Below are 17,253 nucleotides of genomic sequence, written 5' to 3' on the forward strand. Positions count from 1 at the left end.
TGTCACAATGTTGAAACGACTCGGCCTATTGTCAATCGACCCTCCTGGAAACCACACTGATAGGGAGTGGCAAAAAGCAGTACGATTTGAGAACCCATCATAATCATCCGCCTACAATTCCTTCAAACAGTCCGTAGAGCACGTTGGCGAAACTAATCGGTCAGCAGCTGTTGATGGACATTGGCTGGTTTACAGACTACAATGATGACACTACCTGTCCATTCCAAAAGAAAAAATACCTTCTGGGCAAATACAACAGATGACTGAGTTGATGGAGTCTCTGAGCTGTATTCAGATGTTGTACGATCTGACTATAAATCATATCAGGGCCTGGGGCAATGTAACAAGACGACTGGTTGGCTGGTTTGGGGTATAAAGGGACCAAACTACAGGGTCATCAGTCCATTTTTCCTGAAGCAAGCAACACTCAAGGTAAAGAAACACCCAAAGTATGTCTGGGAAAGCAAAAGGGGGAAAAGGAATAAGGAACCACACCTAAAAAGAAAATGAATGGAACGAACAAAAAAGGGGGAAAAAATACACCACAAGGAAAAGTAGAAGAAGGTATTAAAACCATAGAGCAGATGGTCTGGGCTGGCCGATCACAATAATAAAAGAGGATGACTCTGCAACACATTAAAAGGTATACCCCAAAAAAACAAGGCGAGATGAACACATTTCAGAAAAAGACAACCACCAAGACAAACAAATGCAAAAAAAGTGCGACAGAGTTAAAATGGAGGGAGGATGGTGGCCTCGGAGAGAAGGATAAATGCCCACCCTTAGATAGTACAATAAAACCAACACTCATGAATAAAATGTAAAACTAAATCTGCTGTTGAGGCATTGTCGCCCAACAGTGAAGGTAGGGTGCTGGGAAGGTTAAAAGTCCGTCGCAAGTGGGCTAAAAGTGGGCAGTCCAGCAAGATGTGGACGACAGTCATATTTGAGCCATAGTGACATCGAGGTGGGTCCTCACGATGGAGCAGGTAGCCATGTGTCAGCCACGTATGGCCAATGCGGAGCTGGCGGAGAACCACAGAGTCCCTGTGAGAGGTCTGCATGGAGGTCTTCCACACATTCGTACTCACCTTAGTGGCACGCAATTTGTTGTGGGTACTGAGATTATGCCATTCCGTCTCCCAAAGCTGAAAAACCTTGTGGCGTAATAATGATTGCAGGTCAGTTATGGGGATGCCAATCTCCAGAAGCTGTTTCCATGTAGCCTGTTTGGCCAGCCTGTCAGCAAGTTCATTTCCTGGAATTTCAACTTGGCCTGGGGTACACACACACACACACACACACACACACACACACACACACACACACACACACACAACACGGAATGACTGGACCGTTCCAGGGCATATATGGACTCCTGGATGGTCACTACCCAACGTTGATGAGGGTAGCACTGGTCAATAGCTTGTAGGCTGCTCAAGGAGTCGGTACACAGAAGAAACGACTGCCCAGGGCATGAACAGATGTGCTCAAGAGCACGAGATATAGCCACCAGCTCTACAGTGAAACCACTGCAGCCATCAGGCAAAGAAAGCACTGTTCAATATGTCCTCCATGGTCATACATGAAGCCGACATGACCATCAGCCATCAAGCCATCGGTGTAAATCACTTCATGGCCTCAGTACATGTCAAGAATAGAGATGAAGTGACAGTGGAGAGCCGCAGGGTGAACTGAGTCCTCTGCGCCATGTGAAAGGTCCAGGCGAAGCCACAGTCTAGGTGTACACCATAGAGGTGTAGTGATTGGACCTCGAGTATAGGTGGTAAAGGCAAGGACTCCACTTCAGACAGAAGAGATCGGAAGTGAACCTCAATCGTAAGCCCTGACCTGAGCCTCCGATGCAAGAGATGAACCACCATAGGTGGGAAAAGGAGATGGTAATTCAGATGCTCAGGAGAACTACGAATGTGCGCAATGTAACTGGCAAGCAGTTGTGCACCCCTAACTTTCAATGGAGGGACTCCGGCCCCCACCAGGATGCTGGTCACTGGAATCGTCCTAAAAGCTCCCGTTGCCAGTTGAATGCCACAGTGGTGCAGTGGCTCGAGTAAACGTAACGCTGAGGGCTCCACCAAACCAGAAACCAGACTCCCATAGTCAAGGCGGGATTGAACAAGGGCTCTGTAGAGCTGCTGCACCAGTGTAGAGCGATCTGCACCCTAGTTGGTGTTGCTCAGGCAGTGGAGGGCATTGAGGTGCTGCCAGCACGTCCGCTTCAGCTGACGAAGATGAGGAAGCCACGTCAATCGGCTGTATATAACCAGCCCTAAGAATTGATGTGTCTCCACTATAGTGAGTGGATCGTCATTAAGGTAAAGTTCTGGATCCAGATGAACAGTACGATGATGACAAAACTGCATGGCACACGACTTTGTGGTTGAAAACTGGAAGTCGTGGGCTAGAGGCTATGTCTACACCCTGTGGATGGCTCCCTGTAGGCACCACTCAGCAACACCAGTACTGGAGGAGTAGTACGAAATGCAGATGTTGTCTGCATACACAGAAGATGAGACAGAAGGCCCGACAGCTGCTGCTAGACTGTTAACATCCACTAAAAATAGAGATACACTAATACAGAGCCCTGCTGGACCCCATTTTCCCAGATATGGGAGAGGGGGGGGGGGGGGGGGGGTTACCATGGGAGACACCAACATGGACACAGAAAGTACGGAGCAATAGGAAATTTTGGATAAAAATCAGGAAATTTTGGATAAAAATCAGGAGCAGGCCACAAGAGATCCCACTCATATAATGTGGCAAGGATATGACATCGCCAATTCACGTCTTAAGCTTTTCGTAAATAAAAAAAGATGGCAACCAGGTGTTGGCATCTGGAAAAGGCTGTTCGGATGACAGACTCGAGGGAAACTAGATTATCAGTGGTAGGGTGACCCTAGCTGAAACCGACCTGGCATGGAGCCAGTAGGCCACGTGACTTCACGACCCAACACAACTGCCAACTTACCATACATTCTAACAGCTCACAAAGAATGTTGGTGAGGCTGATGGGCCAGTAACTATCCACATCAAGTGGGTATTTGCCAGGTTTGAGCACTGGAATGACGGCACTCTCTCGCATTTGTGATGGAAAGATGCCATCGCACCAGATCCGGCTGAAGATGACTAGGAAATGTCGCTTGTAGTCAGACGAGAGATGTTTTATAATTTGACTGTGGATCCAATCTGGCCCAGGAGCTGAAGTAGGTACTTTGGGAGCTACAGAAGGGGATCTTCCCCCTACCATCAAGGGAGCGGATGTATTCTGGAGGCCCAGAGGGCCCACTGTTCGTGGCACTGAGTGTGGTATGACTGGTACTTGTGACGGCGAGGGTAATGTAGCTGCAGCATATGTGGACGTCAACCAAATGGGGTGTAATCATTCAAATTTACATTTAGCATCTGTGTAAGTCAATTTTACTCCACAATTTTCCGTTCCTTTTGGAGTACTGCGCAGTCTGGCGAGCAAGGGGAGAGCTGCTCCTCAGAGTTGGTACAAGTGGGAGGAGGCGCCAATGGAGTATCTGGATGCAGTGGACGACCGCAGTCTCAACATGTGGCACTGAAGTGCAGCAGGAAGACGTGTGCCCGAATTTCCAGCACTTAAATCACCGCATAGGAGGAGAGACATATGGTTTAACGTCACAACAGTAAACCATCACCTTGACCTTTTCAGGTAATGAATCACCCTCAAAGGCCAAGATGAAGGCACCGGTAGTAACCCTGTTGTCGTCCTGCTAAAAGGATGGACATACAAAAGCTATTGCCTTTGGGTCCCCTATAAACACGCCAGATGAAATGAACACCCCTCTGTTGTAGATTGGCGCAGAGCTTGTCGTCAGACTGTAAGAGGAGGTCGCGATGGAAAATAATCACCTGAACCACGATGAGGCTTTTTTGGGGAGTGACAGAAACAGGAATATCACCTAGCCGGTCACAAGTGAGTAACGCTCTGCATTGGGGTGGTGATGCTGTCTGAATCAAGACTGCGCTGCTTCTCATATTGGACAGCTGTCACTTCTTCAAACTTATCCTCAAGATGTTCAACAAAAATTGAGGCTTCATAGGTAGAAAGAAGACCCCGTCCATTCTGCTACAGACTAAATACCAAAGCGAATATGGCTCTCTTCTTTCTGCAACCCTACATTCCTCCCATGGTGTAGCAAGGGAGGGAAACAATTTAGGGTCATATCTGTCAGCATTGTACTCGATCTTGCCCTTCTTAGAGACTGCTGGCGCCATACGGTCACCAGCGAGAAATGACTTAGTCCGATTCATTGCGGGTCAACCGCCCTGATGCCACCCACTCCCATCATGGGCTCTCCCCACGGACGCCACCAAGTCACAGCAAAGGCCGACTGGCATGATGGCCGTTGGTGGGAGTCCGGATGCCTCAGGAAGACAGGCATCTACTCCTTGGCAAACGTGGGGAGTTTACAGCTCAGGCATCAGCAACGCGATCCCTGTGTTGTCAGGAGGCTACCACCAAATGGGTACACGACAGCCCCACCACAACAGACTGGCTACCGTGCTGGATATTGGGCGCAGAGAAATCCTATACTGTCATTGGGGTGAAAGAGGACAGGAGACAACGAAAGAAGATGACATACCCCAGAAAGTGTCCTCACCCAAATAGTTTAATTGCAGGTTGAGATGGAAAGCCATGATAAGAGGTTCAGGAGATCGAGTCTAAGGGCACTATGGATAACTCATGCAGGGCACTATGGATAACTCATGCATCACGTAAGGCGTCCTTCCCCATATGACCCACACTTCTGTAGAATTTGGAAAGTGGCAGGTCAAACCATAAAATGAGACCTGATCTCATAGGGCCGAAAAGTGTGAGACTCCTTTTAGTTTCCTCTTGCGACAGGCAGGGATATCTCAGGCCTACTCTAATTCCTGGACCCACAAGGGGGGGGGGGGGGGGGGGTCACAAGATGAGTCAAGAGTCTGAAGCAGTTATCTTCATTCAAAAGGTATCCAAGTTAAGAAGAGGACGCCAGCATGGTTACTAAGTGGGTCACGATGTGTTCAGCAAAAACTGACACACTGGCCCAAGTACCACTATAAAGGAGGGAGCCAGAACAGTTGAGCTTTGGTGGCCCAGTAGACTACAGAGCTTCACCCCTGGGATGAAGAGGCATGCGTTCCCAAGAAGGGGACACAGTGTTCCCAGTATTCATTAGGTAGTGAGCCTTTCCATGGAACAACTTAAAAGTGATGAGGGCAATCTGAGAAGTATGTCACTTGAGACGTCGCAGGAGCCTTCAACAGTCTCTAATAACTGTTGCAAATTCTTTGGTACACCATGGCACCAACTACTATGGGATTTTTAATTTTTTTTTTTTTTTTTTTTTGTTAAGTTATGAATTAGTGATAATTAAGGAAGATAGCAGTTACAGCAGCGTGGGTGTTCAGATTGGAGATGTATCCAACAACCCTGTCGATGCAATATGACAAACATGGGACAAAGGTGATAGCAGAAGTATACAATTGCAAATGGGCTCTTCTGGTCAAGTCCAATGCGACAACTGGTCCATCGGGTGGTGACAATTAAATGACCGGATCACTGGAATGTGGCCACTGTCACAAGGATCATCGTATAATGACCATTGTAATGAAGTCAAGTGAGGAAAGAGATTGTAAATTCGGCAGCAGAACATGTCCATGGGCAGCACTAAAGTGAGCAAAAGGACCATCATTGAGGGGGGACAGAACATAATCAGAAAGAAGTTGGCCAATCAGATGGCCCCTACTGCACACCTTGGTACTCCACCACAGGGGTTGGTGTGCACTGATATCTCAAAGCTGGAGAAAGGCGGGTGGGGAACGGGGCATTCTCCCTTTAAGATAGCCATCTCAAGGCAGCCAAGCGACCTACGGGGAGGAGGATAAGTAACACTCCAAACAGTGATCCCCAAGGTCATACACACTCTCACTGCTATTTATTTTAATTTGGTACTGAGGGGAAACCACTAACCAATAAAATACATGTGGATCAACATAAAGACCCCTCCAAATGCTCTCTTAGAACCAGTATGGTTCCAACAGGGTTGGAGGGTTGCAGAATGGCAATTAGTGAAATGTGTTTCTTTGAGAACAACACACATGCAGAACACGGGGCTATTTGTCATTGCTATCACTGAGATAGAAAATGACTTATAAGAAGTGGGGATAACACAGCATGATATTCAGAAATCCATTCCACTCAACAATAAACTCTGAGAGTACCTTGTTTTAAAAGAAAAGACAACAAAGGAGCAGTATAGGAAACAAAAGGGATAATATTACGTTAAAGGCTTAGAAAAAGAAAAGTACGATTGAAATAGTGTGGTCCATAGAAGGCCAAAACAAAAAAAAAGAGGAGGGTTCAATATATTCAGTTATTATTCAATTACTGTAATCCTATATTCCACACTATAGCAACAAGCAGTACACAGCCTGAAGCATAGATCCTCTGGATTACTGTCTAATAATGATACAGAGTATCTATAATGATTTCAAGACTCATTTTTTTGAGAATTAGTCATTTATGCACGAACTTTCCAAATAAACCAGTTTCCTTGGTTGATACATCAAAATTAACTTAAGTTTCTGTTTTGTGTGAAGATAGAGCTTCTTGGAACAGCTAGTACTTCCAGATAATAATTAGAAATTCTAAACCTGCAAAATGTCAAGAAAGTTAACAAACCACATGTAACCTAACAAGATAGCAGTGGATCTGTTCAAGCAGCAGTCTGAAACTGCCACATGTACACACAGTAAAAAAAAATCAGGCCAGCACTGCTGACTCCTTCCAGTTGTTCCTACGTAACACTAACCAGCAATGCAAAACCAGTTACAGGCAATTAGCAACCATCAGAACTAATCTGAGGCTGAACTACTTCCTTCGTGTGTGCAAGTGGTTGTGGTTGTTGTTTTCGTTGTGTCAAAGTCATTCATTCATACACTGTATAGTGTTCTTGTGTTCAAATACTTCTAATTATTTCATTTATCTTCAAATTTTATTTTCTTGTGGCAGTTAAGAAATTTTCTTTCCATCCAGATACAGTTGTTACACCACTCAGTTGAATAGTAGCTTCCACCACTGCAGCAGCGTGTCAAAGCACACTATTTTGTCTGCAAGTTGACACAGATTCTAAAAAGAAGCGACTTATTTTGATTTTCTAGTTGCTTTTTAGTTTAAATTCTTAAATTTCTTACATGTATGTGTGTTTACCAGGCACAGTTTCTCATTTCAATAAATGTTAGTGTATACTTGTATTTCTGCCCTCTTAGTATAGGTAGGGGCTGTATTTGCTGTGTTCAGATTCAAGCTGAGTTGGTGACTCTCATTCATGGCAGCTTCACCGTGTGTGTGTGGGGGGGGGGGGGGGGGAGGCACGGAGTGGGGATCCGAGGGACAGCAACCACATCCCACAAGTCCTCCAATCAGTAGACTACTGTGATCGCCCTGGATACAGCCTGCACTGAGACTGACCCCTCACCCATGGTCAAGTGGGAGGCTGTTCCAAGATGTGGCAGGTAACAGATCAATTTTCACAAGGAGGGTGAGGAGGGGAGGGGAGGGGACAATCTAAGGGCTCAGAGGAAGGGGGGGGGGGGGCAATCGAAGGGTCTCCCCAGTTCATCTGACAAACAGGCTTCAGGTACTATCAATGTCTGATAAAGATCCTGATCCAGATACAATCACTTGCCCATTTCGGAGGAAGCCTCTCAGCCTGCAAAATCTGGACTGTCACAGAGGGAGGGATTATTGGCAGTTGGGAGCTCCAATGTGAGATGCATGAGACCCCTTAGGGATATGGCTGCCAAGAAGGGGAGTAAAGCCCAGCATGCACTCTATGTGCATACCGGACGGGGTCATCCCAGATGTGGAAAGGGTACTTCCAGATGCCATGAACTGCACGGAGTTTAGCCAACTGCAGGTGGTGGTTCAAGTCAGTACTAACAATGTGTGTAGCGTTGGATCAGAAGAGATTCTATATGGTTTTGGACAGCTATCTGAAGTCTTGAAGAGTGCCGCCAGTCTTGTTTGTAAGATGACGGCATAGTTTGCCATCTGTAGCATCACCAACGGCACCAAGTGCAGACCTTTGATACAAGGCAGAGTGGAGGGTCTAAATAAGAGTCTCGCACAGTTTCGTGACTGAGTAGACTGCAGATCCCTCAACTTGCGCCATAGGATAGTGTGTTTTTGGGTTCCACTTAATAGGTCAGGGGTTCATTACACACAGGAAGCAGGGGCTGTGTGGGGGGTGGAGGGCACTGGGCATTTTTATAGGTGACAGGGTCTCAGAAAATTACAGAAAGAGTTTCAGTCTAAAAGGGTGCAAGGTACAAATAGGACAAGGGTAGACCTAAGCAATTATCAATGTGGTAGTTGTAAATTGTTGTAGCTATGTTACGAAAGAACAAGAGCTCCAAGCATTAAAAGAAAACACTGCAGCTCAAATCATTACAGCTTCTGAAAGCTGGCTAAAGCCAGAAAGAAGTTCAGCCAAAATTTTTATGAAGGACCTAATGGTGTTCAAAAGAATAGATTAAATACAATTGTGGTGGAGTGTTTATTGCTGTCCGTAATAGTTAACCCTGTAGTGAAATCTACATATATAGTTCCTGTGAGTTAGTATGTGTAGAGGTTATACTTTACAACCAGAGTAAATTAATAACTGGTTCATTTAACCGATCCCATGACTCAGGTGATACAGCCTCTGAACAATTCAAAGGAAGCTTCAGTCATTTCAAACAGACACCCTACTCCTACGACTCAGAGTGCCAGATATAGCGATCATGCATGTGTGAGATGTGCTTGCTCTTATTTGTGTGTGTGTGTGTGTGTGTGTGTGTGTTCTTTTCTGAAGAAGATTTTGGCCGTAAGCTAAATGTGTAAGTCTTTCTATCTGCTTCTCAACACGTCATCTTTACAGTGAATAGCAATCTATCTTTTTCTCATATTGTTGGTATTCCAACCTGAAATACCATGAACACTGTTTTGTGAACTACTTATTTCAAAATTAAATTATAGCAAAACACCTTGTATTGCTAAACATACCACAAAGATGACAATATGAAAATTTATGAAAAATCTTACATACTTTGTAGACAGCTTCATTAGAGAACGTGCAACTGGATTCAGATCTACAAAAGCCAAAGGGAAGATTCCAATCCTTTCACCAAGTTTTCCCTCAGCCCAATTCTCGTCAACACGTCGTATAACAGTAATAATTTCACCCTGTTGAGAAATAAGTAACTGAAATAAAATGTTCCACATTGTGTACACACATATAAACAATGCTTTTCAAGAACTCAAATTACTACACCTTAATGAAAGACAAACAGCCCTCTTCATCAAAATCGTAAAGTGCTTTGCACTGTGGCTGCGTTGAACACAGAGGTGTGATCACCTGAAAAATAGTAAGTAATATAGAAACAATCATAATGAAAATGAGAAAATTAACACAGAATTACAACATTTACTATTCTTTATAAAACCACAAACTACTCTTCTCACATTAAATATCCTAAGAAATCACAACACCGCCAATTTAGAATGCTTCTTACAGAGTCAACAGTTCATGAAAAAAATGAGATACCTTCAAAATTCACCTACAAAATAATTATCACACGTAGTGCATAAAGCGTAGCTTGCTATTGGTGTGAACTCTTTAATACTACGTGCACAATTTAACTTGGCACTCGTGCACAATTTAACTTGGCACTTTTCTGGGAGCGAAGGAATGTATGAATGTCTGACGACTTCAGAGTAGTACAGATTTCTGCACCTGTTGCCAACCTTAGCTAAGAACCAATACAGCACACATCATAGAAATGTTCCATTTTAGTCAGCATTAAGAATGCAACATTTACTCCTATGTGCTGCTTGCTCTGCAAGGAAATTGGTCTGTTAGTTACATGTTACAGAGATCTCTTGAATGATTCTTTTATCAAAATGTGGAAAATTCAGTTTGCAGGATATCTATAGATGAAGATAATGTTAACAATAATTAACAATATTTTTAGCCCTAATAATTCACTCATGTGACTACACTTCAAACCTATTTTTTTATTTTTTACAGGCTATAAGTTTTTAAATAGAAATTCATCAATGGAACAGGTGTCCACATGAAGTGATTTTACGTTACATTTAAAATTTGCTTTGTTTCTGTCACTTTATGTTGTTGTGTAAATGCTCCATTTTTTGTTGCTGTACATTCATTCAATTCCTTTCTGGGCCACTGACAACTTCCATACCAGGTAATAAAAGTCTTCTTCGGTGGTGTTTTACTTTTAAACATCACTATTCTTCTCAAATCATGAAGCATTATTTTTGATGAAGTTCTTTAGCAAATATATACATATTGTGAATGTGCAGCTAAAATGCCTTCAAAAGGAACCTACATGACGGCTGCACGTGGACACTATATATTATTCTTACTGCTCACTTATGTGCAATCAATCCTTTCTGTCTAAGTGATGAGTTACCCACATGAAAATAATTCCTAGAGATGTTACTATGCCAAATATGTCAGGAGGTTGATATCCCCCCCCCCCTCCCTCCCTGCTAGATTAGCAATTATATGAAAGGCAAAAGTAGCTGAACTTGTTGAGCAGCTTGTTAATACAGTTCTTCCTGTTCATAATTTCATCTATATGTAACCCCAAAAATTTGGAGCAATCTACTATATTTACAGACTCCTGTTCATGTGCTACATCAATTGTAGTTATGTCTGTTTTTTGTACAGAACTGAATATGATGTGTTTTATCAAAATTTAGTGAATGTCCATTTTCAGAGAACCACTTAATAATTCTTTGACAAACTTGTGTCCTCTCTAATGGCTTTATTCTAACACTAGTATCACCTACAAAAAGTACAAATTCTGCTTGAAGAATGTTAAGTGGAAGGTCATTCACATGTACAAAGATAGGAGTGGACCTAAAATTGAATCCCGTGGAACTCCCTTTGTGATTTCTTCTCAGTCAATAATTTTTTTTTCCTCCTTCCAACATTATTTTATTATTCAGCACAACTTTTTACAGTATCACTCAAGCCAGTTGTATGTAAACTCAAATTCCATAAAACTTGAGTTTTTCCAAGAGAGTATCTTGATCTACAAAGCCAAATACCTTGGAAAGATCACAAAAAAAATAACAACTGAAAATATTTTATAACATAAGGCTCATAATGTCTGGTGAGTGAACGTATAACTAGCATTCTCAGTCAGCAATCCTTCCTGAACCCAAACTGCAATAGCCTAAATTGTTTCTAGGCCTACTTAAATGTGAGACTACCCGAGTACATTGCTTTTTTGAATATTTTGGAAAAACGTGAATTTTAACCATAGTGGATGCTGTTGAATTCCTTTATAGGGTGTAGAAATATTTCCACTGCCAGTCACAATATTGTGACAATAATTATTTAAGTTTTAATTAGGAGTGGCTGCCTAGACACAGAGTAGCGAAGTTTAAAACCTGTGATTTTGTCATTATTTTATTCACAACCATATCGAGCGCAGAAGCCATCCTAACTGCCAGCAAATTAGCCTATTACATAAATTTTCTTGCATTTACCTTTGTCAAAGTTTGTTTACATAAACAAATCTACAGGTTTTGATTGTGACTTGTGTTCTACTCAAGTCTAATGATTTTTATAATTGTAACAGTTGATAATGGCCTAAGGCCAAAATCTAGCTTGTGGAATAAAACCAGTTGTACAGTCAAATGGCAGTTACATCTTTCAAAAAGTTTTATATGACCATGGCTCCATGCAAAAGTAAAATCATTAATTAAGTCTTTCTTGTCACCTTTTTGATAAAGAGGTTTAAAATTTGCATAATTTAATCTACCTGGAAAAATTCCCTGTATCAGTGATGCGTTCTGTATATCATTTAAGACATTACATATGAAGTTAGAACGAATTTTCAAAATTCTGTTTAACATTCCACCGAGACAGAGCCAGACACACCCTTCCTCCCACTACAGCAGCCAGTGTACTAGGCAGCAATTGGTAGCTTACACTCCGAGTATCCACCACAAGAAATGCCATGTTATATTGTGCATTCAGTACAAACAAATAATGGTGGTGGTGGTGGTGGTGGTGGTGGTGGTGTCACTGAATGACAGCAGGATCTTTAGCATCCGTACTACATTTTTTAAGATGAGCAAAGGCCGCAAAACTTTTAAAATAGAAAGTGCAGATAAACGCACACAGAACACCCTAAGAACAAGAACATGTGTGCACATACGCCCACATAGTACATATTAAAAATACACGTAAGGCTATGAGAGTAATAAATTTCACTATAAGGCTGACAACAGTTCTGCACAAAAGCTTACCTAAGCAAGAACCACACTGTTTCTCTAAATCATGAGGAATGTGTGAAACGTAGACAGAACAGCACAGCATGCATACCTTTTACACTCACTGGCTGTATATCTCCCTAACACCATACACTCAAAGGACAGAAGAGGCTTACTTTCTTACATATGATTAGTTACTAAATGTACAAAAGTCAGTTTAGTCGGTTACAAATCGTCAAACAAATAAAGTTTCAGCTTCAAACATTTTCTTAATAAAATGAGAAAGTTTTTTTTTATTGCAACATACACTTACCTGAACATAACTTAATGGGAAAACACCGGTACACCCACCATTCTCACCAAAGTACCAATTGCTATCAATTCTTTTTCGTAGTATTATTATATCACCCTTTTTAAAATTCAGATCCCTGTGCAACAAAAAGTTGAAGATAACAACAAATAATTAAACTCTGTACAAATGGGGACACAAAATTATCCATTACAGCTTACCCTTTCTCCTGTGAGCGATAATCGTATAAAGCTTTTGCGTAAGACAAATTTGGTAGCAACTGCTGTTTGGGTATTGCATGAGACACAGTAATATTTTCTGTAGTAGTAATAGTAGTTGCCTGTGATGTCATCTGGTACTGCACCGAGGGTGTCTGGTGTATTGGAGTTTGAGGATAATTTCCTCCCTGCATCCTAATGGCAGCAGTGTTCCTTTTCTTTGGTGCTGCATTTCGCATGCCTTCTAAAATTCTCATGAGTAACACATTTGGTGGTAAATCTTCAATCTTAACATCCACTAATATACGACATTCTGGACATCGTAATTCTTTATGCCGATTTAGAATTTCTTCCAAACATTTCTTGCAAAAAGTGTGTTGACATGGTAACACTTTGCTTGTTGTATCCAATCTTTCTAAGCACACTGAGCATTCCAGCAAATCATTTAAAGTCCATTCATCCATTGTGACTCTTGATATTAATGATCAGCACAGTCTTCCTACTACTTCTGACATTTAATGAATAATAAATACACTATGTACATCATACTTTCTTGCGACCTAGGGAGGAAACAAAGGGGTAACTACTGTTAGTTAAAAAAATTTGAAAGATGTGTTAACAAAATCAGTCAGTAATAAACTAACACTCTGCAAGATAAGCATGCACAGTGCTGCTCTAATAATTATTAATGGTTTTCAGAAAGTATTTACTATTTCCACAACTTACATTCAAATCCTAAAACTATCTTATAACCTGTACTGCAAATATCACGTAAATGAATGTGAGGACATTCATGCAACTTATAAGTACGCTATTATGATGCGACATAAGCAAAATCTGACAGATTAAAAACAAAAATACCGATGTTCCAACTTTTATAGCAAACCTGTAGTGTCGCTACTAAGTCGAGCTTAACATTTTTTGAACAGCATCATGTTGTTGAGAACTCTTCCCTGTCAATTCACCGTAGCATTTTTTAATACGCCGTCCAGAAGCGCACAACCACATCACTTTTCGTTATGCCGACTCCTGTGATTAGATGAATCAATCACCTCTCCTACCATTAGGATTTCCGGCTTTCCGCTAGCAGGTGTAGACCACCTCCGTTATGCAAGATCGCTGCCACTCCTACGTAAATTCGGGCGTTGTTAACCGAAAGGTAGGTACGAACTTATAACAAAGATCGATTTAAAAAAGATGGAAAAATGTGAAAGCTGTAAACTATTCGCCAATAAACCAAAATATTATGGATCATTTGAGACAAACTCTCCAATGTTATTAATGCCAAGCGGCTGCGCATTGATACACTAGTGGGAACAAGCAGAAATCGCCAAATTTTCAAATCCGGCGCATAGCGACTAGCGAGTGCCGAGTCGGCTGCTGTAGATGTTTTCCGTCAAGAGAGTTTTGAAGATTCTATTTCACATAGCCAAATGTTCTTATTTAGGTTGGTTAAATGTGGTAAGACCTAGTTAAAACTAGGCGTGATTTAATCTCAGTTTCCGTAATAAATTTGTATATTTCATATGAACACGTGAAATGTGCCGCAAAATCTAATTCGGCTGTAACTAACTGTAATTTGTAAGCAGTTTTCTGAAAAGGGAGGTGTGTTAACCGCATATTTTCCCAAAAAGTGTAGTATTTGATGATAAGCTTGTATTGTAACGTTTGCACAGGTCAAAAAAGTCATTGTCACTTCATGTGCCCACAGAATTAAGTTACAAGTACATGACGTCCCAGTGCAGCAGTTCGCAAACTAATAAGTATGAGCAGAAGCACACCAAGTTCTTAAAGTTATTCTCTACACAATAGTCTAGTCATTATCTAGGTTTGTTTGTTTTCCATTCAACATTAACATTTGTCATGTCAAGACACAGTTCACAACCGCCGAGAAGAAACAAGGGGTACATTGCATCATATGAAGGTAAACGTTGATTAACACTGACAACAGTTCAATTTGCCACTTTCATTATTATAATATATTTGTCCATGTGAAATAAGATATAGTGCTGCCTCAAGGTTCAAATAATATAACCGCCAAGAAATGTTCGCAGTCACAAGGCATGAACACAAAAACCAAATGTTTTCATTTTTTTAAGGTTATGAAATCAGTAAAACCAGCCCACATCCGTTGGGGAAGGGTGTAACCAGCAGCCGCCCCCTCCCCGCTTTTTCTAAAGACCCCGGTCAGCCTGAGTAAAAATTGCTTTAAGTATAGTGGAACCTCTGCTCGAAAACAACAATGTAATAATTCGATATTGCTAAGCCCCATAAATAAATCAGAGGTTCTCAGTCATAATAAAATGTGCTAGTGTCATATTGGAACCACTCTCACACATAATAAGTATATCATTATCAGAAGTAGTGTTTCCTCAAAGATTAAAAATTTCAAAAGTCAAAACCATTGTATAAAAAGGGCAATATATATGAAGTGGGAAATTATAGATCGATAGCTTTGTTATCTATGTTTTCAAAAGTAATAGAGATAGTAACGAAACATAGAATTGAAAAGTCCCTTGAAAAATTCAGTCTTGTGTCTGTAAACCAATGTGGTTTTCGCAGAGGACTGAGTACAGAAGCAGCTACTACCCATTTCACTGAAAATATTGTAATGGGATTAGACAGAAACAGCAGTACAACAGGAATAAATTTGGACTTACTGAAGGCATTTGATATTGGTCAACATAATATTTTGCTAGACAGATTACACTATTGGTATACAAGGAGATGTGAAAAAATGGTTCCGGTCTAATCTCTGCAATAGAAGAAGGTGGTAGAAATTACCTCAGGCAACATTAAAAACCAAAGTACCAGTATTGTATATTGCATACACATCTCTGTTTCAGACTGTGCCAGTTGGGGTGCCACAGGGAAGTGTTCTAGGACTTCATGTATTTCTAATTTACATAAATGACATCAAGATTCCAGTCAGTGGTACTCATAAAACCATGTTTTCTGATGATACAACTGTTGTTGTAACTGATATAAACCAGGTATTGCAAACATGTGCAACTATAGTTTGGGATATTTATGAAACTGGTGTAAAATGAACAAGTTAACCTTAAATATTTCTTAAACGAATTATTCAGTTACAGGAAAACAGTCAGAAACTGACATGGACATCAGAATACAAAATAAACATGTTACGAGAGCAGCAGTCACTAAATTTTTAGGTGTCCATATATGAAAATTTAGATTGGATGGCCCACATGCACTATCTCACTAACAAGTTAAGTTGTGATTGCTTTGCACTATGTGTAAGTATTAATTTGGCTAGTAAACAGTGTAGCAGAATTGTTTACATTCTCACTGCTATTATCTATGGCCTCACTTTCTGCGGTCATGATAAGACAAATCTAAAAACAGTCTGTACACAACAAAAACGAGCTGTTAGAATAATTAAAAACAGTTTGAGGCTAACACCCTCCAAGCAATGACTAAATATTCTACATTTATCATGCCTCTACATACAGAAAAGTGTAGTCAGTATAAAAAGATGCATGGATGTTGTTGACTCTGTGTCAGTGTTTGTTTGGGATTGTTGAGGAAGACGACCACCAGCCATGAATTTTCTTACCACAAAGGGGTTTTGGACCACTGTGCCCATCTTCAGAAGGCTGCACTTATTTTAGTGCTGGTACTATGTCAGAATCATTAGCAGCATATCATCTCCTCCTGTTCTGCATGAAACTATTTATGTAGTTAGTGCTGTTTTAGATGCTGTTTGGATGACTTATATGATAATAGGTTTGTAGTTACTTTATACAGTTAAATGGCATATTTCTATATGTTATACATATCATTCTTACAGCTCATGTAGTTGCACTAACATAAATATTTGTGTGCAATATAGAAGCAGGTACCATGCTGCTGACTACTGTGACAATACTATAGTTCAATTCTTTTATCTTGGCGGCTCGCGCATGCCCGCCCAGACGCGGGAGATTGCTGCGTTGCCAGTTGCACACGACGCACGCGCCAATAGAAGCAGCGCCATAGTATAGCATAGTTCGCAAGCTTACGTTTAGGGGGGAGCGCGCAGTTCATGAAGTAAAGCCACCACGGCCGCATTAACCCTTTCGCTGCTACAGAGACGTGCACCCCGGATTCCGCGCTGTGGGCGATTTTGTCACTGCACTGCTCGCCTGTGCAGACACACGGTGTTCCGACTGCTTTGACACTGTTTATCATTCGATTCCACAAAAACTATTTGGCTCAAAAATTAGATTTTTACCTATCTTCTTGACTGATACCTTCCCCCCATAAATGACTTAATTTTGTTTCGATGTTCAACGCAGTTATTATGCAGCATTAAATATAGTAAACCACTGCAAGAAATTTTGAAGAGTTTGCAGAGGTAAAGTCCATAGAGTATACTTTCCGTATGGTCGATTTTAGTTGCCACAATGTTGAGAATGAAA

The 17,253-nt window shown here is 41.3% G+C and overlaps 1 protein-coding gene and 1 long non-coding RNA gene across 2 annotated transcripts in view; one reads left to right on the forward strand and one right to left on the reverse strand.

The window, feature by feature from the left end:
• LOC126198464 (E3 ubiquitin-protein ligase SH3RF1) overlaps positions 1–13,932 on the reverse strand; it is a 254,667-nt gene extending 240,735 nt beyond the window's left edge. The window contains exons 1-5 of the mRNA XM_049934810.1: positions 13,719–13,932; positions 12,836–13,392; positions 12,639–12,753; positions 9,348–9,431; positions 9,123–9,259 (exon numbers count right to left, since the gene is read on the reverse strand). Coding sequence (XP_049790767.1) covers positions 9,123–9,259; positions 9,348–9,431; positions 12,639–12,753; positions 12,836–13,296 — 797 coding nt within the window. The 5' untranslated portion in view covers positions 13,297–13,392; positions 13,719–13,932. The remainder of the gene's footprint in view (positions 1–9,122; positions 9,260–9,347; positions 9,432–12,638; positions 12,754–12,835; positions 13,393–13,718) is intronic.
• Positions 13,933–14,205: 273 nt separating this feature from the next.
• On the forward strand, positions 14,206–16,717 carry LOC126198465 (uncharacterized). Its single transcript, XR_007540077.1, has 3 exons — positions 14,206–15,602; positions 15,679–15,825; positions 15,922–16,717. It is a non-coding gene; the product is annotated as an uncharacterized LOC126198465 (long non-coding RNA).
• The last annotated feature ends 536 nt before the right edge of the window (positions 16,718–17,253 follow it).

This window comes from Schistocerca nitens, chromosome 8 (assembly GCF_023898315.1).
Source record: "Schistocerca nitens isolate TAMUIC-IGC-003100 chromosome 8, iqSchNite1.1, whole genome shotgun sequence".
In the NCBI taxonomy this organism is placed as follows: Eukaryota; Metazoa; Arthropoda; class Insecta; order Orthoptera; family Acrididae; genus Schistocerca; species Schistocerca nitens.